Source organism: Pongo abelii, chromosome 9, assembly GCF_028885655.2.
Source record: "Pongo abelii isolate AG06213 chromosome 9, NHGRI_mPonAbe1-v2.0_pri, whole genome shotgun sequence".
Classification (NCBI taxonomy): domain Eukaryota; kingdom Metazoa; phylum Chordata; class Mammalia; order Primates; family Hominidae; genus Pongo; species Pongo abelii.
Genome location: NC_071994.2, coordinates 74,791,970 through 74,816,087, shown reverse-complemented (window position 1 = coordinate 74,816,087; position 24,118 = coordinate 74,791,970). Strand labels below are relative to the sequence as shown.

Below are 24,118 nucleotides of genomic sequence, written 5' to 3'. Positions count from 1 at the left end.
ACAGGCAGCCTGGGGGCAGGAATGAGACCTGATAAGAGCCTGGGCCCATGACAGGAGAGACCTGGCCCTGAGGCAGGTGCGGGAGGGGGTGTGGCTGAGAGCCTGAGGCTTTGCTGGCCACAGGAAGCTGGGCAGTGGGGACCTGTCTCCTCTGACTTCCTGTCCTGCTGCTCCTCCCCTTCCCCTTTGGGAAAAGCTCCAGCGGCCCCTCCCAGCCCTGTCTCACTGTCCACCTACGCCACACCACAGGCCACCTGGGTTCCAGACACCAAAGCCAGTGATCAGCTCATGACCCCTCAGCACCTCACCCTCTCACCCTATGAAATGCCAGATGGCTCAGGGGTCTCCAAGGCCCTTCCCACTCTTACCAGTCTCTGGGACTCAAAAGGGTCATAGGGAAGGTCAGGGCCACGTGTGGGACAGGTCTCCTTAATCCCATCTAGCAGATGTGGAAACTGAGGCTCAGGGCAGGAATTCACTTGTGCACAGCCAAACAGCCGGACATGGCTGAAGCTAGATCAGGACCTAGGTCCTTGACTCGCCAAGGCTGAGATCTCGCCACTCCCTTGGGCTGGGTTATTAACATGATTGGGCCTGTGGGTCTCCCTGTGCTGTGTCATTGTGGGAGGGCACCTTAGAGGAGACCCAGCTGGGCAAGAGTCCAGTCCTCACTATGTCACTTTGAGGGTCATTTCACCGTTCTGGGTCAGTCTTCTTATCGGCAGTGGCAGGCGCACGACTTCATCTAGTTTTAGGGCCTTGGACTGGGTCAATTCAGGCTCTAGCTTGGCTCTGCCTGCTGTGGGGCACAGTTTCCCCATACAGGAAGTTGCTGGACAGGTGGTCTGTAGAGGCTGTCCTAACCTTAGGCCAGGGTGGGGGAGGCTGCCGTGCTGGACACAGAGTGAGGATGGTGGCTAAGGTCTTGCCAGTCTGTGTCATCAGAGAGGTCCCTAGAAGGAGATCCTGAATCCAGGGTTAGGCCCTGAGCTGCCTGGTTCCAGCTCTGACTTGGCATGGGCGGAACTGGAAGAAGTATTTCCAGAGCTGTCCTCAGGGAACAGGCTCCCAGAGAGCATGACCCCTGGTAGTCAGTGTCTAGACTTTGGGTTGGAGGAGCTCAGACAAGGGAAAGAATAGAGGTGGCTGGAGGTGTTAGGGAAGTCGTCCTGGAGGAGGTGCCTGGGTTGGGTTGAGGATGTTGGGGAAAGAACACCAGGATCCAGAGTCCTGGCTGTGTGGCCCTGGGCAAGTTGTCTGTGCCTGGGATTCAGCTTCCTTATCTGCCCTGCCTATCTTCAGAGACTTCATTCATTCACACATTCAGCAAGCATCCATCATTACCCTCTTTCTGCTTGGCCCTGTGCTGGAGGTGGGGGACGGAGAGGGCAATCAGATCCAAGCCCTGCCTTCAAGGAGCCTCCGGCTGGGTGCTGAGACACACACTTGTCACGGGAGCTCTGGAAATCCAGAGAGGGCATCTGAATTAGCCTTGGGGGTCAGGGAAGGAACTCCACAGAGGAGGAATGTTCAGGTGATCCTTTTGGGTGGGGAATGAAGATTACAAGTTTGATCGCGTCGGGAGCATTCCGTACAGAGCAGCAGCTGTGCAAAGGCCCAGAGGCGAATCACAGGGTAGTGCATTTGGAGAATGGAAGGTGGTTCAGTGCGGGCTCAGAACTCAGGGGGCTGGAGGTGATTAGAGAGCTAGAGTGAGGCCCCATGCCTTGAGTCTTAGAGGCTCTGGGGTGCCAGGGTAGGGTTTTAGACAGGGAGGCTGGTAAGAGGGTGCTGCTGCTGTATTTGTCTGGGCAGAGGTGCGAAGGCCCGCCTTAAAGCCAGGTTGTGGGGAATGGAGCAAGGGATGGAATCCAGAGAGTCTTAGGAGTGATCATGGACGGGATATGATGGTTATAGCATAACTCTTTGCGATGTGCACACTGTGAAGTGTTGTGCAGGCTGGGATGCAGGACGGCATGGATGTACAGCCCCCTCAGTGCCTGCGCTAAGCAGGCCAAGGAACCTTTATGAGCTGGAGTGGAGTGGAGGGTGCCTTCAGGCTGTGTCCCTGCTGGGACTAGAGGAGCCCTCAGCCCCGAGGCTGGCTCTGTGCCCTCCACACCCAGCTCCCCAGGCTCCCGCTTTTAAACTTTAACGAGCCCCAGCTCAGTTTCCAACCCAGAGTCTTTAAAGTTTCAGGAGATGAGAGAAAGGGAGTCCTGGAGACAGATGGGTTTTCTTTCCTCGCCTGCATCTCCATGCTTGGCTGGGCCACTTGGAGCCAGGGCTGTGGATGCCGTGACCCCAGAGGCCTGTGCTCTGTGGGGCTCCAGGGCCTCTGCGGGGCTGTTCCAGCTTGTTCCCGAGGAGCAGGAGACCTGGCCTGGGTGCCTGGTTGCCACGGAGGATAGATGGGGATAGAAACCTTATTTCGGCCCTGATCCCTCACCTTTGCCCCTGACTGGGCAGATGGTGGTGCTCTGGCAATAGGTCGGGGAAAGCAGCTCAGACTACGTGTCAGGCTTGAGACAGCCCCACCCCTCCTGGTGCCTCCCTTCATCCCCTCTGGCATGCTTGGACTGGCCTTGATGCCCTGGGGCCCCTGGAGACTCAAAAGTATGGGCAGCAGAGGGTCCCATGCCAATCACAGTAGATTCCTGTCACCTGTCATTAAAGAGAGCCTGGGGCAGGTGGCACAGGGCAGCTGGAGCTGTTCTCTGGGGCTTTAGCATAACCATTGCCTTCCTGCCCCTCAGCCTGGGCTCCCTGAAGGCAGGTACTTGCCACCTCTGATGCTTCTCTGGAATCCTATGTCCTGGGGCCAGTGAGCAATGTCTGCACATATATACTGCCTCCTGCTGCCCAATGGGAAGTAGGGGGTGACTGCCACCTCTGCTCTCCCCTTTGGTGCCTGAGCCATTTACTCATCCTTGGGTTTTGTGTTACCACCTCCATCTGCCCCGGCTTCCTGAGATCCCCTCCACCATCTCCTGCCCCTGCCTGCCATCTTTGGACCCTGCCAGAGTGGCTGGGGCATGGTACTTTGCCAGGGAGGTGATGAGTCTTGAGGTAGAGGCCCGATAGCCAGAAGGATGGAGTTCCCTTGTGTGTCTCCACTCGCATACATGCATGCATTCATTCGTTGCTTCAGTATGTTTATTGAGGACATACTATGTTCCAAGGATTGTGTCATATCTAGGAATTTAGGGGCAAACCACACAGATCAGACCCTGCTGTCATGGGTTTTACATCCTGAAGGGGTGATGAGCAAAATAGAAGCAAACAACTAAATAAGACACCAGATGATGGTTGTGTATAAGGACGAGATAATGTGACAGGGATTGAAGATTCTGTTGGGGCCTTCGTGTGTGGAGCTGAATTGTGGGTGACTGTGTGTGTGATGTGGCCCTTAGTCTGGCAGACACTGAGCTCCTCAGGGGCAGGTGCTGGGTTTCCCATCTCCCCCTTCCTACCCACGTGACAGCCCCGGGACAGGGGCCTGACAGGGTCAGTCAATCTGTGTTGAAGGTATGTGCGCCTGTGCCTGTGAGTGTGAGACTCTGTGTGTGTTTCTGTGTCTGGCGTTACTCTGTGTGTGTGAGTCACACCCCCTCACTGCAGAAGCAGAGTTGTCTGTGATCCAATTATGTCTCCTCAGCTGTCTCCTGGCAGCTCCCGCCCCTGGCTCAGCTCTGATGGTGCTGTGGTTTCCCCTTCTGAAGCCCCCTGTCCTGCCTCCAGGGGCCCCAGGACATCAAGGCCAGTCCAAGCATGCCAGAGGGGATAGAGGGAGGCACGAAGAGGGGTGCAGCCGCCTCAATCCTGTCTCTGGGTCTCAAGGTCTTCCCTTTGGGGTGTGTTTTCTATCCATCTCTGTTCCCCTGTCCCTTAATGGTTACTGGCAGTGTCCTTAATGTCTCTACTGGTCACTTTGTTCCTGTGTCTTAAGGTTACTCTGTCCTTAATATTTCTACTGGTCATGTTGTTCCTGTCCCAGTTGTTTATTCATTCAACAAACCTCTTCTCATGCCTCCCACCCATCCTGCCAGCCACCTGGAGATATCAGACCTGGGTCCTGCTCTTAAGAGACTCAAGGCCTCATGGGGAGACACATGGAGACAGTGACAGCCTTTTGTGAGCAGTGTGGGGACAGAGACATATACTCAGGCTGAGTGAGGCCAGTGACTGGCAGCATGGTTGGGGGACGGTACAGGGGCTTCTCCAGGAGCTGGTGTTTGGATGGGGCCTCGGGGGCCCAGCAGGATAAGGCAGCAAGCTGAGAAAGTCTTGGTGAGTTGGTCAGGGAGGTAGGCTCCCCTGTGGCAGGGGTTCAGGGATAACAGTGAGGAAAAGAAGAGGCAGAACCAGGGTGGGGAGGAAATTTTGGAGTTTAGATTTTATCCTGATGGCAGAGAAAGAGAGAGAGAGAGATAGACAGACAGACAGCAGAAGCTTTCAGGCTGGGAAGGGCCATTACCAGCTCTGGGTTTTAAAAAGCTCCCTGGCCACAGAGGACAGATTGGCCTGGAAGTCAGGAGGCCAGAGAAGAGGATGTGGCCACAGGGGTCCAAGTAAGGATGGTGAGGCCTGTCTGGGCAGTGAAGAGGGGCTGCTGGGAAGGTCGTGGCCGAGAGGAATCCAACGGGCAGAGTTGGCTAGAGGTTGAGAGTAACAGCATAAGGGACAAGCCCAGAACCATGCCCACTATGACAGCGCTGGGCACAGGGAGAACCATGCCCCCTATGGCAGTGCCAGGCACAGGGAGAACCGTGCCCACTATAGCAGCACTGGGCACAGGGAGAGCCATGCCCACTATGGCAGTGCCAGGCACAGGGAGAACCGTGCCCACTATAGCAGCACTGGGCACAGGGAGAGCCATGCCCACTATGGCAGTGCCAGGCACAGGGAGAACCATGCCCCCTATGGCGGCACTGGGCACAGGGAGAACCATGCCCACTATGGCAGTGCCAGGCACAGGGAGAACTGTGACTGCTATGGCAGCGCTAAGCATGGGGAGCGGGAGACATCTGTGGGCTGCCCAGGGTGCGGTGCTCTGGAGGCTGTTGGGGATGAAGGCTGGAACTTTACTGGAAAGCTCTGGGGGCGTCAGTCCACTGGTGACCCGGAAGCCCTGGGAGGCTTTTTCCCTCTTTGTCTTTGCCTGTCTTGATGTCTGGAAGTCAGCCCTGGCCTCTGTGTTGTCCCACTGGCATCCCCTACCCCTTCCCTTTTCTTCTAGGCCCTCCACTCTCTGCCTCCCTTTCTCAGCTCTCCCTTCTCTGCCTGGCTCCCCCTCGCCCCCCAGGATAGAAGTGGAGAGGTACAGGGCAGGAGGCCAGCCTCTGCAACGTTCATCACTGCTGCAGAGCTGGGCCTGCTGCTCTGGATCCTGGAGGTGGAGGTGGGGGTGGAGGTCCAGGGAGGCTGCTGGGGACCAGGGAGGGAAGGGGGAAAAAGGCAGAGCAGGGATGAGTCACTCAGCCCTGGATGGAGAGTGGCGGAGAAGGCCTAGCTCAGTCTGCTCAGGGAGCTCTGTCTGGGTGAGAGATGGTAACATCTCTACTCTCCACTACAGTCTCAGGGGTTCCACTTTTGGGAAGAAGATGAGTTGGAGGTAGCTGCTGCCAGATCCCCTTTGCTTCACAGGAGAGGGCCATAGGGATTGTCTGGTCATTTTGCAGGTGGGAATACTGAGTCCAAATATGGGGCAAGGAGACCCTGCATTGGGCCCACACCACTGTGCTCTGTGTCCTTCCAACCCCCACGCCAGCTCTAGGCAAGCCAGCCCCAACATCCCCTGAACTCCACACACACCCTCAAAAGCCCCAACTCCCAGCATGGACTTGTCAGGGATTGTCCTCCTCTGGCCAGGTGCTGGCCCACCTGATTCCTTGGGTCCTACACAGAACAGAGCCTAGTTCTCAGGGAAGAGTCTCAGGGACGGACTTTGGCTCATGCTAGGGGTTCCAGCCTGGTTCCTCCACTTCACTTTTCTGAGCCACCGTTTACCAATGGATGTAATTGTCCCTCCTCCTGGGTAGTTGAGAAGATGGAATTCAGTGAATTTATTATACCAACCTTCTAGCACAGAGCCTGGCACAGAGCCACACACCATCCACATTTGCTGAGAATGGATGAATGAATGAACAGGTCCCTAAAGGACAGCTCCATTTCCCACTTTTGTCCTTGTTCACCCGGGTTACTTTGTGGCACTGCATTGATCCCTCTCCTTCCCCCAACCAGTCCATGCCGTTTCTAGTTCTCAGGCCATCACCTCTGCCGGGAGCTCCTTCCCCCTCCGTTTCATCTGGGTGCTGTCTCCTCTCCTGGTCATCCTTTAGGGTCCAGCTTAGATGCCCCCCTCTACCTGCATTTCTGGCTTCCCTTTGTGCCTTCCTTGAACCTAAAGAGTTGTCATTGTCTGTGCCTGCAAGCCCTGCCAGACAACGCAGTGTTCCCAGGTTAACTCAGCATCAGATGGGCAGTCTCAGGCCCCAACTCAGCTGAGTCCCAGCTTTCAGGTCTGGGGAGTAAGGACTTGGGGTTCTGGGCAATGCTTTTAATTAGGAAGAAAAAAAGTAAGGCTGGGTGTGGTGGCTCATGCCTGTATCCCAACACTTTGGGAGGCTGAGGTGGGTGGATCACTTGAGGCCAGGAGTTCAAGACCATTCTGGCCAACATGGCGAAACCCCATCTCTACCAAAAATACAAAAATTAGCCGGGCACGGTGGTGCACGCCTGTAATCCCAGCTACTCAGGTGGATGAGGTATGAGAATCCTTGAGCCTGGGAGGCAGAGGTTGCAGTGAGCCGAGACAGTGCCACTGCACTCCAGCCTGGGCGACAGAGCCAAACTCTGTCTCAAAAAAAAAATTCTTTTAAAAAAGTGATTTTTATCTCTTGTATAAACGATATTGTAGCACCAGTAATGAGAATCCAAAAAAGAAAAATAAAGATAAATCACCCGGAGCCTCAGTTCCCTGGTTCCTTCCAGCTCTCATTCAAAGGTGTAGAGTTTGTTCATGGTTTAAACCATGTCACAGGTACTAGCTTGTATCCTGTTTTGTTTATTTAATCTTGCTCTGTAGAAGTTTCTCATATTGCTACAGAATTATTAATGCAGGAACATTTCTGGCAGCTGTTCCCTATAGGCCTGTCTGGATTCTGGAGGTGCAGAGCTAGCTCAGTGGCCACCCCTGCTCGGGGGAACCCTCCACCCTCTGTGGTGTGCAGTCATCATTAGGATGATGTGTCACTCTTACCCGAACTGGGACTGCTGCTGGTGGTGTTCAGGTGGTTCTCCAGTATAATTTGCTAATTGCAAATTCAATAATATACTCACGAATATTATAACATAACTTTTTTTCTTATTTTATATTTTTTTCTGAATACAAATTTGTAGTCCTGGGATTCTGGGAACTGAATTGAAAAATACATTTTTGGTGGGGTGCAGTGGCTCACACCTGCAATCCCAGCACTTTGAGAGGCTGAAGTGGGAGGATCGCTTAAGCCCAGGAATTTGAGACCAGCCTGGGCAACATGACAAAACCCCATGTCTACAAAAAATACAAAAATTCGCCAGGCGTGGTGGCACACACCTGTAGTCCCAACTACTGGGACAGTGAACTGTGATCACTGCAGTGAACCAAGAAAGAAAGAAAGAGAAATTACTTTTTACATCATTTTTATGATTTTAAATCATATGATTTTAAATCATAAAAATGATGTAAAAAGTATTTGCCAAATTATTTTCTAGAATATGGAACCAATTTTTGCTGCCACTAACTGTGTAACAGTTTTACCATATCTTCATAAGCAGTGAGTATTTTATATATTTTTGGTAATTTACTGAGCATAAATTGGTACCTCAGTACAATTTTACTTTACTTTTCTTTGACTGTCAGGACTATTAAAGATCTTAAAGCAAGTCCCAGAATCTCCCCTGAACCTGTCTCTTGGTATTTCTGACGCCTCATGCCTCCACCCCCCAGCCCTTTACCCCTTTTTAAGAGGATGATGGCAGAAGTAGTAATAGTAGTTGTCCTCGTGTTATAGAGATCTACAAAAGTTCAGGGATTTTCACGGCTGCACCTCCTTCTGAATTATACAGATGCACTGAGGGCCACGGACCAGGGCTCCAGCATTCTAAAAGTCAGAGAAACCCACACAGGCTCAGCCTCTTTGTTGGCTTACCTGCCCATGCCTCCATTCAGGAACAGCTCCTTATTGAGCGCCTGCTGTAGGCCAGGCCCCCTGCAAGGCATGGAGGATGCCAAGATGAGCAAGGGGCCCACAGCATTGCAGGCAAATGAATGCATGACAATGCGTGTTGAGGGGGGAGCTGCTGGGGGTCTAGGAGACAAGGAAGGGTGGCCTCCAGCCTGTCCTGGAGAGTTTAGGGATAGGGCAGGCTGCCTGGACAGGGGGCAGCCGGTCTGAAGTTTGAAGACATATTGAAGACATAATAGGAAGGGAGCCAGTGAGAGGAAGTCCTGGGAAAGCATTCTGGGCAGCGCTGGAGGAGGAGGTACCTCAGCACCCCTCATGACAGCACTGAGCAGACCTCTCTCCTTCCCCTCTTCCCCTGAACCCTCGGGTCTGTGCCCTGGTGCAGCTCTTGGGATTTTTTTGGGGGGCAGGGGGAGTGTAAAGTGAAGGGTCTTGGTGGTCTCCATTTTGGGGGCCCCAGAAACCCAGAGGCAAGGGGCAGGTGCTCCTCCATCAGCTTGGCCTGATGCTTGCCTTGTGGGGGCCTCAGGGAAGGGCAGAGTGGAGGGCCCTGAAGCCAGCAGCTGGTGAGTGGGTCATGGCAGGAGAAGCAGGAGCAGAAAGGGCAGAGGGGCACTGGCGCTGGGGCTCAGACCTGCTGTGTGCTGTGGGCCAGGCTTTGCATCTGTCAGAGCCTCCTCTCCTGGTCCAGCATGGTGAGGGCAGGGCCTGGCTGTGGGCTGTGAGGGTAGAGGGGGCATCTGTGCGGGGGGTGAGAGAGCCGCCCACCCCCTCCCTGTGCACTCATGCTGTGGACGGATCTTGGCATTTTTGTTATTTTAAACTTTGTTCCTTGTTGTCCTTGTATGTCCTGTCCTTTGGGGATTAGTGGGAGGTGTTCCCCCAGGGCAGGGCCTGAGAAATCAGGGAAAGTCTCTGGGGTCTGGGGCTGGAGGAGGGGCAGCTACTGCCAAGGGCTTTAGGGACCAGTCTCATCTAATTCTTACAGGACCACTCTGAGGAGAGAATTATCCCTGCTTGACAGATGAGATGTTGGGGCTCAGAGTTCTTTGCCCAAGCCAAGGCCGCCCAGCTGGGACATGGCAGGGCAGAGGTCTGTCTGACACAGATGGACCAGCGCTGCTGTATGAACTCTGGGCCTGCAGGCAATAGGTGCTTCAGGTTTGGAGCCCCAGCACTGGGTTCTGGAAAATCTGGAACTTGGGTCAGGAGCTTTGTTTGGAGGAAGAATCTGTGAGCTCTGCCTCCCTGGTCAGCAAAGCACTGCATTATAACCATCAACTAAGGCAGCCTCCAGTTGCCAGGGTGTTTTGTTTTAGCTGGGCCAGTCCTGCCCCTTGGTGAAGGTAGCAGAAAGTCCTGACACTATAGGGTCAGTCACATCTGGACTCTGGTTCTCTGCTTCACTATTGTTAGCTGTGTGGATTGTACCTCCCTGGGCCTCAGTTTCAGCATCTGTAAAATGGGGATGATGCTTCCCTCTGGGGTGTTGGAAGGGTCAGAGGCAATATCTGCAAAGGATGCAGCTCTGTGCCCTTGACAGCTGGCAGAGGTGGTTTGAGCTAAATTTCAGCCCCTGTGGGGTCCATGGTCCAGGTGCAGGTGCCCCTGTCTCCTTTGCGAGGTGCTGAATGGTCAGTGATTTCGAGCAATGGTAATGGTTACTGAGGTTGGGGCTGTTGTTCAGGGCTGTGATTGATTTGATACTTTGTGCCCCACCCCATCAGGAATTCTTCCTCTCATTTGAATATGGTTCTGTTGGGAAAGGGTGATTGGCTTAACAGTTACTCCCATCACAAAACTATCTGCTGAAATGCAATGTATGGAGAAGTTAGCACAGCCTGTGGGATATTTCAGCGCCCAACTGAAGCCAGGTTTCCCCAGTGGTCACCTGAAGGGTTCTGAGTGAAGAGATCATTTCCTGGGTCCCTAGGACTTTGGGATAATCTGTGTGCCCCACATATCCCATGGGCAAGGATACTGGCGTCCTGCTGTGTAAAGTCTTGGAGGGAGGATTAGCCTTAGGTCCACCTGTCTGTGTGTTTGTTTGCTTGTAACTGCCTGGGCCTTTGGCTCTCAAGGCCAGGACACGGCCTCATGGAGGGGACCTGACTTCCTTTCCCATCTCTCAGGTCGACCATCTCCCTGGGTCTTGGGAGAGACTGCTGCCCCTCCCTGGAATGGAGAGTCCACCTTCTCTAATGCTCAGCACTGGCAAGACATCCCAGAGAACACAGGCAGGGGGCGGGAGAGAGGTGGGGGGTAGAGTGAGACACAGCTTGGGCACTGGACCCTGCACTGTACTTGTTTGTTTAACCCTCCAGGCCTTTGCACTGCTTGTCCCCCTGCTGAAATGCCCTTTCCTGCCCCTCAGTGGCTCAGGGCCTTATCCTTTTGGGCTCAGGCGCACTCTGCCATGCAGTTCATGTGCATTCGCCTCTCCTAGCCCTGCTCATGCTATCTTGAGGTTTTGTGTCCCTGTCCCTTACCACTCTACTTGGCGGGACCTCTTTGGGGCAGGGCTCAGGTCCGGTTCACCGCCGGTCTCCCACCACCCAGTTGCACGCAGGTCTGGCACACAGCAGGCTTCAGAGAATGGTGAAAGGATGAATGGAAGGGCAGGGCAGGGTGAGGCGTGGGAGGCACCCAGGGTACACAGTATCTGCAAATGCAGCTTAGTCCTGGCCACATGGAAGGGTGCATGGCTACTCACAGAAACCTGCTGGAGTAATAATAGCTACTTTTTTTTTTTTTTTAAAGACTAGTCAAATGCAGTAGTGAGAAGGGGGAAAACAGTAGAACAAGGAGCTCGATCTGTAACTTACTGTGAATAATCAATTGAGATCACTCACTACATTTGGACCAGCCAATAGCTACTCTTTTTTTCTGTTTTGAGATAGTCTCACTCTGTCACCCAGGCTGGAGTGCAGTGGTTTGATCTCAGCTCACTGCAACCTCCTCCTTCTGGGTTTAAGTGGTTCTCGTGTCTCAGCCTTTCGAGTAGCTGGGATTACAGGTGTGCGTCACGACACCCAGCTAATTTTTTTTTTTTTTTTCTGTATTTTTAGCAGAGATGGGTTTTCACCATGTTGGTCAGGCTGGTCTCGAACTCCTGACCTCAAATGATCCACCCGCCTAGCCTCCCAAAGTGCTGGGATTACAGGTGAGAGCCACTGTGCCCGGCCTATTTTTGAGTATTTACTATGCGCTAGGCATATTACATGCGTTATCTCATTTAATCACAACATCCCCATGAAATAGCTGCTATTATTATTTCCATTTTTCACATGAGGAAATGAAGACTCCAAGCGTTAACTCTTGTGCCCAGGAGACAGAGCTGGGATTGAGCCTGGGATTGCCAGCCTCAAAGCCTGTGTGGGTCTTTCCTGCGCCTTGCTTGGTCAGTCCCTTCTGATCGTGGCTTCATGGGAATTGGGGAGCTGTGGAGTATAGTGCTGGTCCCAGGGGTTCTCAGGAATCCCGGTTTTTCACCTTGAGAACTTGAGGGGGTTTGGAGAGTGGAGTGCCTGGGACACAGACTGTAGTTCCTCTGGTGTCACTTGCTCCCCCTGGCCTCAGTTTTCTTTTTCTTTTCTTTTTTTTTTTTGAGACAGAGTTTCGCTGTTGTTGCCTAGGCTGGAGTGCAATGGCACAATCTTGGTTCACCGCAACCTCCGCCTCCCGGGTTCAAGCGATTCTCCTGCCTCAGCCTCCTGAGTAGCTGGGATTACAGGCATGTGCCACCACCCCGGCTAATTTTGTATTTTTAGTAGAGACGGGGTTTCTTCATGTTAGTCAGGCTGGTCTTGAACTCCCAGCCTCAGGTGATCTGCCCGCCTCGGCCTCCCAAAGTGCTGGGATTACAGGAGTGAGCCACCACACCTGGCTGGCCTGTTTTCTCAAATGTAATACCACTGTATGTCGGGGTCCCTGCTGTCACCAGGCTTTAAATGCACTCAAGCCCAGCATGGCTCGTTGGTGGAGCAACCCCCCTTGGGTTCCTGTTTCCAAGGGGAGTTTCTCCAGGGGCAGCCAAGATGTCCTAGCAGGCAACACCTGGTGTGGACACTCACTCACCCAGGGCCTAATAGCTGGGGGTTCCTGGTACGGGCCTGCCCACCTGGTGCTCTCCAGAGACTCAGCCCTACCCCGCCACCTGTCCCTCCCCAGGCCTCTTAGAATTACACCTTTGGGGCGTGGCCACCGCCGCCAGCAGGAACAAAGATGGGTGTAATTTGTTCTACTTAGTGCAGCAGTGCTGCCTGCCTGTGGAAAGGGCACGAGCCAGGCCAGGCTGGGGAGGCCTGTGGACACTTACCTGACCCCCACGACCCAGCCTGCCTCAGTTTCTTCACCTGCGTTGCCACAGCAAAGGTTCTTACTCTCTGGGCAGGGGCTTTCCTCCACAAGAGTCTGCCACTAGCCTGGGAAACCTTTGAAGTTTCTCTTTATAAGATAAAGTGCTACTCAGAGTTTACACTGAGCAACTGGTCTGTCTCGTGGCTCTGCATGCTCCGGCCACTGTCCTCTGTCCCAGAGGTGGGTCTTTGGCCTCTGGAGCCACAACAGCCCTGCTCTGGGAGCCTCTGGAAGGAGGATGGGGCAGCATGGGCCCCTTCCCAGTGTGCATTCAGCTGCTTTGCAGCCGGGCCCTGGGAGCACTGAGCCTGGCTGGGGAAGAGGCAGTCCCAGGTTGGATTCTAACCCGGGAAGCAGGGTTTTGTTGTCACTGCCCCTCCATACACTCATGGTCCAGGATAACATGTTTGAAGATTTGCAAAGCCAACTAGCATCCAAATTTGGATTTAGAGAAATTCTGGTTTCCTCAGAAGCCACGCTTGAGTGCTTTTTGATGGTTAAGAGCACAGGAAGATCCGATTTTGAGTCCCTGCTCTGCTGCTTTCAGGCTCTATGATCTGGGCAAGTTGCTGAATCCCCCAAGCTTCAGTTTTCTATTTTGCAGTGCAGGAATGATAACAGCGACCACCAGCTAGGTTTGGGATGAAGAATGAGTGCGTGTTGAACGTTTGGGGCAGTGCCTGGACCTCCCTGTGGCCACTCAGGAGGCTGTTTGGATGCTAATGATGATGCCAGATCTGGCCTCTGTCTTCTTCAACCCCCTTTCTCACCATCGCGTTCCTCCCTTCACTTTGTTCCTTCATTCATTCACTCAGTCACTCACATCTCATTAGACTCCTCAGTCTAATGTAGTTCTCTCTGTGACTCTCATGATCCTGACACTTATAGGCCAATTATTTTGTAAAATGAGACAAGCCCTCATTCTGGGTTTGTCTGAGGTTCCCTTGTGATTCTATTTATGTTATGTCTCTGTGGCAGAGGTAGCACAGAAGTGATACCTGTATTCCTCTCACTGCGTCCTACCAGGCAACACCTGACAGCAACCTGTCCTGTGATTAATGATATTCCATTTGATCACTTGATTAAGGTGCTATTGCCAGGCTTCTCTACTTGAAGTGACTCATTTTCCCTTTGTAATTAATAAGTATTTTGATGGGAAGGTACTTTAAAACTATGTAAATCCCCCATTCCTCATCAAACATTCCATTTATTTGTTTATTCATACCTGTATAGACTTTGGTTTCCTATTTTATTCAATGGAATATCTACAGTTATGGTCATTATTGAGTTTAATATGCAGCTTACCTCAGATTGAGCCCGTGGTAGGGTGATCAACTGTCCTAGCTTGACTGGGACTGGGGGATTTCCCAGGATGTGAGACTTGCAGTGGTAAAACTGGGGAAGTCCTCGGTAAACCTTGAAGGGTTGGCCACTCTACCAGGGGGAGAGCCCTTCAAGCTGGTTCCGGTGTCTAAAATCTCTATCATTCTTTGAGTATTTGCTTACTTCCTGGCACAAGATGTTCCATGCTCATCTTATAGTTTCTCTGACCCAGCCCTGGAATCACCCATTTTTCCAAGAAGACCTAGAACCAGGGACCTTTTGAGTAGTAGGCTATACCACACCATTGAGACTGAGCCAGATGGAATTCATTCACTGCCCACAGGCCACACTCTTGCCTGCCTCTGCACCTTGGCTGGCTGTTCTGTCTGCCAGGGGCACTTGGCAAACACCTACCTCCTGCACTGAGATTCTCCATGAAGCCTGATTCCCCAACCCAGCCCTTGGAGCTGATTTCCTTCTTATGCCCCCAATGAGCACTTTAGGACACCTCCCCATTTCCAAGCTGGGCTCCTCCTTTCACTGCAGACCTCTCAAAGACGGGCCTCGGATTCATCTCTGACTCTTCTGGGCTCAGTACAGGGCTGGAGCTGGGGGCTGCTGATTAAATGGTTGGATCTAGTTATGCCCCATTATAGAGCAGAAAGGTAAATGGGGTAGAGAGGGAGAGTGAATTGTTTAGGGTCACACAAACAATATTGCAGTCTCGAGTCTGTCCTTGAACCTTGTTTTTCTTAATTCTATAATGGGGCCAATATCCCAGAGCGCTGCTGTAAGAATAAAATAATGTGTATAAAGCACTTAGTGTAGTACCTGGCACATGGTGGGTGCACCTGTCAGTATTGCTGGGGGACCTTTCCAAATTGTTTTCATTATTTCAGAATTAGTACTATACATGTTAGATAATAAGAAATACAGACAAGTGGCCGGGCGCAGTGGCTCACACCTGTAATCCAAGCACTTTGGGAGGCCGAGGTGGGAGGATCACCTGAGGTCAGGAGTTTGAGACCAGCCTGGCCAACATGGTGAAACCCCGTCTCTACTAAAAATACAAAAATTAGCCAGGCATGATGGTGGGTGCCTATAATCCCAGCTACTCAGGAGGCTGAGGCAGAAGAATCACTTGAACCCGGGAGGCGGAGGTTGCGGTGAGCCAAGATCGTGTCATTGCACTCCAGCCTAGGCAACAAAAGCGAAACTCCATCTCAAAAAAAAAAAAAAGAAAAGAAAAAGAAATACAGACAAGCAAAATGAAACCATCACATTCCTATCATTTAGAGATCTCCACCATTAACACCTTAGCAATTGCGCTTCCTGAGCTTCCTCTATGCGTATATTTTTTCCCCCAATTGAGGTTATGCTGCTTTTTTTTTTTTTTTTTTTTGAGATGGAGTCTTGCTCTGTCACCCAGGCTGGAGCACAACAGCATGATCTCGGCTCACAGAAACCTCCACCTCCCAGGTTCAGGCGATTCTCCTGCCTCAGCTTCCCGAGTAGCTGGGATTACAGTTGTGTGCCACTACACTCAGCTAATTTTTGTATTTTTAGTACAGATGGTTGGCCAGGCTGGTCTCGAACTCCTGACCCCAAGTGATCTGCCTGTCTCAGCCTCCCAAAGTGCTGGGATGACAGGTATGAGCCACTGCGCCCAACCTATTTTGTAACCTTTCTTTAGGCAGCAGTTTCCACCATTTTGTTTCTGTAAATTTTCAGTGCACCTGATACTCTGATCACGTTCACATTTCTCCAGTTGTCCCAAAAATCCCCTTTATAGATGGTGTGTCCAAATCAGTTTGCAATCCAGAGACACACTTTATATGTGGTTGTTATGTCCTGCAAGTCAGTCCCACCCAGCACCTTTGTTGACGTTGACTAGTAGAAGAGCCTGGGCCAGTAGCCCCATGGAATGATTCACTGTCTGGCTCTGTCTGGTTGCATTCTCATGTGGTGTTACTTAGCTCATTCCTCTGTCCTCTGTATTTTCTGTAAACTGAGGTTATATCCAAGGCGTGATGGGTTTCTTGGTGCCTAGAATAGCCAGCAGGCTTCGGTGTGTCCTTCCTGCGGCATCCCACCACCATTAGTGGGGCCAAGGCATATTCTGGGATGAGGGGGAAGACAGTGTGACTTCTCCCTCATATGGTTGCTTATCTCCTCTTGTGAGTGGAAAAGTATTATGTGAGGGTTCCCTTGGCACTGTCTAAATGCCAGTTCTGGGAGATCTTTTTAAACTACACAAGAAAACTTGTCCATTTGCTGAGAGGAACTTGATCTTGGGGATAGGGCACTTGGGTAAAAAAAAAAAAAAAAAAAAAAAAAAAAAAATCACAGAACAAGGATATTGAGTTTCATCTCACTGAGTGCAAACCTAGGGAAACCTCCTTCTGATTTTACTTGCTTTCCAGACATGTGATCTGGGTTAAATCCTAGCTCTGCTACTTACCAGCTGAGTGACAATGGGCAAGTTACTTAACCTCTTTGAGCCTCAAGTTCCTCCTTGGATTTCTTATCTGGCAGAGTTGTTGGTGGGGGGGTTAAATAAAACAAGGTGTCCTTGGTCGTCTTCTACCCGGATGGAAAGCTCTTTGAGGGCAAGGCTAATACACAGTAAGAAATCCAGGCTGGGTGCAATGGCTTACGCCTGTAATCCCAGCACTTTGGGAGGCAGAGGCAGGCGGATCACAAGGTCAGGAGTTAGAGACCAGCCTGGCCAACATGGTGAAACCCTGTTTCTACTAAAAATACAAAAAATTAGCCGGGAGTTGGTGGCAGGTGCCTGTAATCCCAGCTACTCGGGAGGCTGAGGCAGGAGAATCCTTTGAAACCGGAAGGCAGAGCTTGCAGTGAGCCGAGATCACGCCACTGTACTCCAGCCTGGGCAACAAGAGCAAAACTCCATCTCAATAAATGAATGAATGAATGAATGAATGAAAAAAAGAAAGAAATCCAGGCCGGGTGTGGTGGCTGACACCTGTAATCCCAGCACTTTGGGAGGCCGAGGTGGGTGGATCACAAGGTCAAGAGATTGAGACCATTCTGGCCAACATGGTGAAACCCCGTCTGTACTAAAAATGCAAAAATTAGCTGGGTACGTGCCTGTAATCCCAGCTACTCCGGAGGCTGAGGTAGGAGAATCACTTGAACCCGGGAGGCAGAGGTTGCAGTGAGCCGAGATCGTGCTATTGCACTCCAGCCTGGGTGACAAGAGTGAAACTCCATCTCAAAAAAAAAAAAAAAAAAAAAATCCAAAGATGTTTGTTGAAGGGAAAAAAAACAAACCCACAAATAGGAGGACAGGTGGTATGGCCGCGTGATAAGTACCAGGGAGGAAATAAATCATCCACTTGGGCATTTGATTTTCATTTATGCTTTCATTTCATTTAACATGTAGCCATTCCAGGCTCCATGCTGAAGCAACCATGAGCCTCTGCCCATGAGGAGCTCACAGGGGTCTGGGAGGGCACAGACATAGAGATTCATTGTGTGGGAGCCCAGAAGATCTGGCTAGGAAGGCTTCCTGGAGGAGGAGACTGGGCTGAGTCGGGGGAGATGGTCTCTGGGTACAGAGGCTGTCTGTCTCCTGGCACAGGTGGCTTTTTGGGGAGCTGGACAGGGCTTGTGGCAAGAAGGAAGTCCATGCTTGTTTCAGAGACCCCTGTTCTTTGCTGTCCTCTTTCTCTTCCTCCCCCTCTGCCTGTTTGCCTTCTGGTCCCCTGGCCAAGGCTCTGAGCCCCATATGATCCTGACAACCCATGTATCTTGTCTGCAGTGCCGGATGGAGTGCCGTGATGTGCCAGCCGAGACACTCTACGACGTCCTACACGACATTGAGTACCGCAAGAAATGGGACAGCAACGTCATTGAGACTTTTGACATCGCCCGCTTGACAGTCAATGCTGACGTGGGCTATTACTCCTGTGAGCAGGCGTAGCACGCTGATCCCAGTCCCCTTGGCCTCCATCCAGGCCTCCCACCAAGCCTCCTCCTCCCCCCTCCCTCCTGTGGTTACTCACATGACCAAGCTACTCGGAGACTTGAGTGCTGAGAGATAGAGCTGCCCTCCGTGTCCACTCCTAGACCCTTAGGCACACACCCATACACTTACAAATACATATGCACTCACATGTTCATGTATATACATACACACATAGGCATACACTCAATCAGGTACACAGCCCCCACCCACATGCCACATAGTCCCAGGCACACATTTTCATGCACACTCATACTGTTTTTCTCTCATACACTCATGTTCACATAGACAAACCAGCCAGGCCAACAATGTAAGGGCTGTGTGAGGCTGTAAGGAGCAGGGCTGGCTGGAGACAGTAGGGACAGGTCTTGCCCTGTCTCTTTTCTGCCTCCAGCTGTGGGACTGTGGTCTGGGAGGGAGGTGCATCTTTGCACTGGAGAGCTGGCAGTTAATTAGGCATCCCTGCATCTCTGGTCTCTGCCACACCCTCCCTTGTAGGCAGGTGGACCAGTGGTCTGGCTGAACTGTCCCTTGCCCTTCACAGGGAGGTGTCCCAAGCCCCTGAAGAACCGTGATGTCATCACCCTCCGCTCCTGGCTCCCCATGGGCGCTGATTACATCATTATGAACTACTCAGTCAAACATCCCGTGAGTCAACCTGCCTTCCCTGCGGTGGAGCAGGGGAGAGGATCAGGCAGCACAAGGCTGAGGCTGCCACCGTGACTTCCATGTGACTTTAGGCAGGCATGGGCCCACTGGCCCTCAGTTTCCTTCCTGTACAGTGAGGATAATGGCTCCTCTCTCCCTGCCGGGTGTCTTGAGCAGATCAGGAGAGGGCAGTGTGGCCACCTCTGTGGCGAGTGGGTGGGATGGGCTGACTTCGATTGGTTGGGCTCTGGGACAGGGAAATGAGGAAAAGAGGTGAGAGGCAGGGCCCTCTGGTCCGCCCTGAGGCTGAGCCACCTTGATCTCCCTGGGCAAGGACAGGCAGGTATCGCTGGCCTGGGCAAGGGTGAGTGTGTGTGTCTGTGAGTGCCCATATGTGCTCATGAGCCCTGACCCCAGACTGGGGGCTTTTCTGAGGGGAACAGGAAAAGCTTCAAGAGGGGCTAGGATGACCTAGTCTGGTTCTTCCCTTTCTCTGCACCCAGAATCAGGCCTGATCTGGAACAGATGTCATGGCATGTGAATTAACTGTGTGTGTGCGTGCGCGTTTGTGTATACTCACAAAAACATCTTCTTTGCCCCCACCCCGAGTCTCACCTCCCTGTGCCTTCCATCCCCAGAAATACCCACCTCGGAAAGACTTGGTCCGAGCTGTGTCCATCCAGACGGGCTACCTCATCCAGAGCACAGGGCCCAAGAGCTGCGTCATCACCTACCTGGCCCAGGTGGACCCCAAAGGTGAGGGCTTGGCCCTGGCAGCTTATCATGGGATCCTTCCCTATATCACAGGGGTGGGGCCTGATCTACTAGGGATCCAGAAGGGCATCTGTTAGGAGCTGTTTTGCATTTTCGGGCATTTCCATCCAAAGCCTTCCTTGAACCAAGGCTTGGGACTTTACAGTGGTTTGAAAGGAGTGGGCCAGGGAGGTGCCACTGCCCCACTGATGAAGCTGGGAGCGCTCTTCCTGGACTCTGCCGTCCCCATGCTCTGCCTTGTTCCCTGCTCACTGGCTGTTCCCTCTGCCTGTCCTGGATGCCTGGGTTTTCTAGGCCTTAGTCTTCTCTCCCTGGGGATGGCTCAGCCAACCCTGTGGCTTCTGTCACAAGTGGCCATGTCTCTCTCAGCTGAGATTCAGATTCCTGTGGCCATCGGCCACCTGGACATCTCCCTTCGGATGTCTTCCAGGCACCTGAGCCTCGTTGTGTCCAGCGGGGAACTCGCCATCTTTCCTCCTAACTTGCCCCTTGCCCTAAGTCTCCACTTTTCAGTCACCCATGCCCAGAACCTGCTGTCATTTGGGGTCACTCCCTCTTCCTCAGCCAAATCTAGCCACTGATTCTTTTTTTTTTTTTTTTTTTTGAGATGGAGTTTCACTCTTGTTTCCCAGGCTGGAGTGCAATGGTGCAATCTCAGCTCACTGCAACCTCCGCCTCCCTGGTTCAAACGATTCTCCTGCCCCAGCCTCCTGAGTAACTGGGATTACAGGTGTCTGTCACCACCCCCAGCTAACTTTTTGTATTTTTAGTAGAGATGGGATTTCACCATGTTGGCCAGCCTGGTCTCGAACTCCTGACCTTGTGATCCACCCACCTTGGCCTCCCAAAGTGCTGGGATTACAGGCGTGAGCCACCGTGCCTAGCCCCCGTCACTGATTCTTATTGATTCTGCCTCCTCAGCAGCTCCTGAGTGTGGCATTTTTCTCCATACCAACTACCTTGTCTGTGTGTAATGGCGGCCAGAGGAATTTCTCTAAAACACTTATCTCCTCATGACTCTCATCTGCTTGAAGTTACTCTGTGGCTCTCCAGTGCCCTCCAAGAAAAGCCTAAGCCCTGTCCCGGGTCTCCTGGTGTCTCTCACACCTCACCCATCCCCACTCCTGTGTCCAGACAGCTCTTCCCCGCAGCCTCCCTTCCTCGCCCCTCCAGGGGTGCTGCGGGTGTCACCTCCTGATCCCTGATACTCAGGGGAGTCACTGGCTCCCTGTTCTGTAGTCCATTCCCCTCTAGTAGAACAGTCGGCTCCTGTTGGGCCCCCAGTGAGTTCCTCTCTGGGTCCCCACAGCTGGCCCAGGGTGGGTGTCACAGTGAACATGGAGTGAGGGAGTGAGTGAGTGAGTGAATGACTAGAGGATGGGGAAGCCTTGAGCATCCTTGCCTGGAAATGCTCCAAGGCCCAGAGCACACAGTGGTCCAGGCCTAGCACTCCCCCGGCACCTCATTGTGTTGGGTGTCAGAGGTGGAGTGGACACTTGGGAATGAGACAGGATGGAGAGCTGGGCGGTGGATTCCAGGTCAGGCCAGGCTGGGGTGCTCAGCCAGAGGCCTGTGTGGTCAGGGGAGGACTTGGAAGGACAGGCAGGGGAGGGGCTGAGCGTCAGGGGCATTCCTGGGAGGGGGGTTAGGTTGAGAAGGGATGTCTGTGATTGAGTGAGGCAGCAGGTGCAGCAGGGTGGGTCAGAGTTTCCACCCATGTATAGTCTGTGCTCACCTAGGACCCTTTGGTTTTCTTCCACGTAGTCTTTGAGGCTGGGCAGAGGGAAAGTGGGGGACAGAGCTAAGCCTGAGGACCTCGGTCTGAGGTGGAAGGGAGTGAGGGTAAAGGCTTGTAGGACTTGCCTCACACACCCCCTCCTCATGGGGAAGACGGTGGCCTCCCTGGAAGCTCTGGGCAGAGGGTGGGGCTTTTGTGGGGGACGGAGGGGCTGGGTCCCTGAGGCTGCTTCCTCCCTTCCCTGCCCTCACAGGCTCCTTACCCAAGTGGGTGGTGAATAAATCTTCTCAGTTCCTGGCTCCCAAGGTGAGTGGCCTTGGGATTTTGGGGGGTGTTGAAGACTGGAAAGAGGACTATGGAATGAGGTGGGTGGAGTCAAGCACGGAGCCTGAGGGCCAGGTGTGGTGGCTTATGCCTGTAATCCCAGCACTTTGGGAGGCCTTGGCAGATGGATTACCTGAGGTCGGAGGTTCGAGACCAGCCTGGCCAACATGGCGAAACCCTGTCTCTACTAAAAATACAAAAATTAGCCAAGTGTGATGGTGGGCGCCTGTAATCCCAGCTACTTGGGAGGCTAAGGCAGGAGAATCACTTGAACCTAGAAGGCAGAGGTTGCAGTGAGCCCATATCGTGCCACTGCACTCCAGCCTGGGCCATACAGTGAGACTCCGTCTCAGAAAAAAAAAAAAAAAAAAAAAAAGAATGGAGAATGGAGCCTAGGGCCCAGGGAGGGCAAGTAGGGCTGAGGAGCGAAGTTTTGAAAGGGAGCCAGTCAGGATGCTGGGGGCTGAGCAGCTGGAGGGGGCGTGGAGAAGACCTGCCCCCTAGCCACCACCTGACCCTGCGGGGTGGCGGGCCCACAGGCCATGAAGAAGATGTACAAGGCGTGCCTCAAGTACCCCGAGTGGAAGCAGAAGCACCTGCCTCACTTCAAGCCGTGGCTGCACCCGGAGCAGAGCCCGTTGCCGAGCCTGGCGCTGTCGGAGCTGTCGGTGCAGCATGCGGACTCACTGGAGAACATCGACGAGAGCGCGGTGGCCGAGAGCAGAGAGGAGCGGATGGGCGGCGCGGGCGGCGAGGGCAGCGACGACGACACCTCGCTCACCTGAGCGCCGCACCGCTTCAGGGACGGAGACAGGACCGGGCGAGCCCTGGGGCGGCGGCTGCTCCTGCGCTTTCTCCCCTCCCCCACCCGGCACCTCCTGGTGGCACCGGGCCGGGCCCAGGCGGGTGCTGCAGCCTGGCTGGACAGAGCCCCAATAAACGATCCCACAGTCTCAGCCGGCTCATCACTGTGCCTGCTTCCCACCTGCCTCATGGCCGCTGCCGCGGTCCCCTGCGTCTGCCCTTAATTTTGTTAAGGTTATTGATCATCCGGCCGTTGATCCTTCCAGCATCTCCTCATTTCCCATTGTGTAGCGGGGAAGAGACGGGGTTTATCACTGCCCCACTCCTGTCCATACTCTGTTCCATTCTCTGCCCGTATCTGTCCAGCTGTCCTTGTTGAGCAGTCATTTTGGCATTCATGCCAGGCTATTTGCTTTCTTTTCACTGCTTTAAGGCAGCGGTTCCCAACCTTTTTGGCACCAGGGACTGGTTTTGTGCAAGACAAATTTTCCATGGATCAGGATCGGGGAAGGATTGGTTTTGGGATGATTCAAGTGCATCACATTTATCATTAGATTTTGATAAGGAGGGCACACCCTAGATCCCTCGCATGCGCAGTTCACAATAGGGTTCTCCCTCCTATGAGAATCCAATGCTGCTGCAGATCTGACAGGAGGCGGTAATGCTAGCTCAGCCTCTGCTCACTTCCTGCTGTGCAGCCTAGTTCCTAACAGGTTCCTGACAGGACCAGTACCAGTCTGTGGCCCAGGGGTTGGGGACCTCTGCTCTAAGGGAAGGAGCAGGCCTTGACAGAGACCCTGGGTCAGGAGTCAGAGGGTGAGGTTCTACTCTGTGTCCTTCGGCCCAAGGCCCTTTGGGTCCAACCTATGGACTGGGGTCTGACACTCCTGTCATCCCAGAAGGGAGGTGGAGGGGTCCGTGGGTCTCAAGCCACAGGGCTGTGGGCCTCAGAGCTGAGGCTGGGGCAGCATACCTTGGAGGGAGGTCAGGGGTGCAGGTGAGGGGCCTCAGATTCCAGTGCAGTTGGTGGGGACCAGGCTTGGTGATTCACGCCCTCCCTAGGTCATTTTGAAGACCTCAGGACTGTGTTAACAGAAATGGTAGGGTCCCCAGACCCCCTATCCCCTTGCCAGTGGTCAGATGCCAGCCTTCTCACCCTGTGCTGCACCTCGCTGGTCTGAAGTCTAGAGGGATGCCTGGGCCTCCCCTGTGATCTGTGGCCCCCAGGTGCCCTCTGCTGCCCAAGGGACACCCCTGCTGCCAGGACCAGAGGAGGGGCCTATGCTCTGCTCCTCTGCAGTGTTTTTGACCCCATATGAACTTGGGGCCCGGAAGTTCTCCCCAAGGTCTGGCCCTGTTCTCCCCTCCCGGAAAGCTCCTTTGCCTTAGCCCTACCACCGGAAGACACGGTCTACTCAGAGTCAACTCTTTCCCAGAGGGACAGGGTGAATGGCCAGTGGGGGGCAGGCAGGAGATTCTAGAACTCACAAAAATGGGTTGCTTCCCAGCTTTGCCCAACACTGGCTTTGTAACTTTGGGCAAGCCCTCAGACTTCTTGGAGCCTTATTTCCTAACCCATAACCTGGGATGATAATTTTTGCCATCAAGAAGAATGTAAGGATTGAGATAAAAGGAATAAATTGCCCAGCACTGGGACTGGCATGTAGTAGGTGCTCCAATTAATGACACTTTCCTCTTCTCAGGGTAAACCCTCATCCCCCGCAATGTGAGATCTGTTCTTCCAAATATACCCTTTGTGCATATGCAGAAATTGAAGCCCAGAGAAGGTCTCTGGCGTGGCTGGCCCGTGAGGTGTTCTGGACACAGGACCCAGAAATGTCTGCCAAGCCTGGTACCCTCATCTGTGTATGTGCTGGGAGGATGGGTGGGAATCTCCTGTTCCCTAGGTGTGGGTGCTGGAAACTCAGG

The 24,118-nt window shown here is 53.1% G+C and overlaps 1 protein-coding gene across 12 annotated transcripts in view; it reads left to right on the top strand.

Moving 5' to 3' along the window:
* The window catches only part of STARD10 (StAR related lipid transfer domain containing 10), a 59,395-nt gene extending 35,544 nt beyond the window's left edge, over nucleotides 1-23,851 (top strand). For 10 of the 12 annotated variants that reach the window (XM_054526024.2, XM_054526018.2, XM_054526021.2 and 7 more), the window contains 4 exons: nucleotides 17,698-17,845; nucleotides 18,446-18,549; nucleotides 19,188-19,305; nucleotides 21,925-23,851. In XM_054526024.2, coding sequence (XP_054381999.1) covers nucleotides 17,698-17,845; nucleotides 18,446-18,549; nucleotides 19,188-19,305; nucleotides 21,925-22,568 — 1,014 coding nt within the window. In that variant the 3' untranslated portion in view covers nucleotides 22,569-23,851. Of the gene's footprint in view, nucleotides 1-17,697; nucleotides 17,846-18,445; nucleotides 18,550-19,187; nucleotides 19,306-21,314; nucleotides 21,368-21,924 lie in introns of all 12 variants that reach the window. The other 2 variants (XM_054526029.1, XM_054526028.1) reach the window with 1 other exon arrangement.
* Nucleotides 23,852-24,118: the final 267 nt, after the last annotated feature.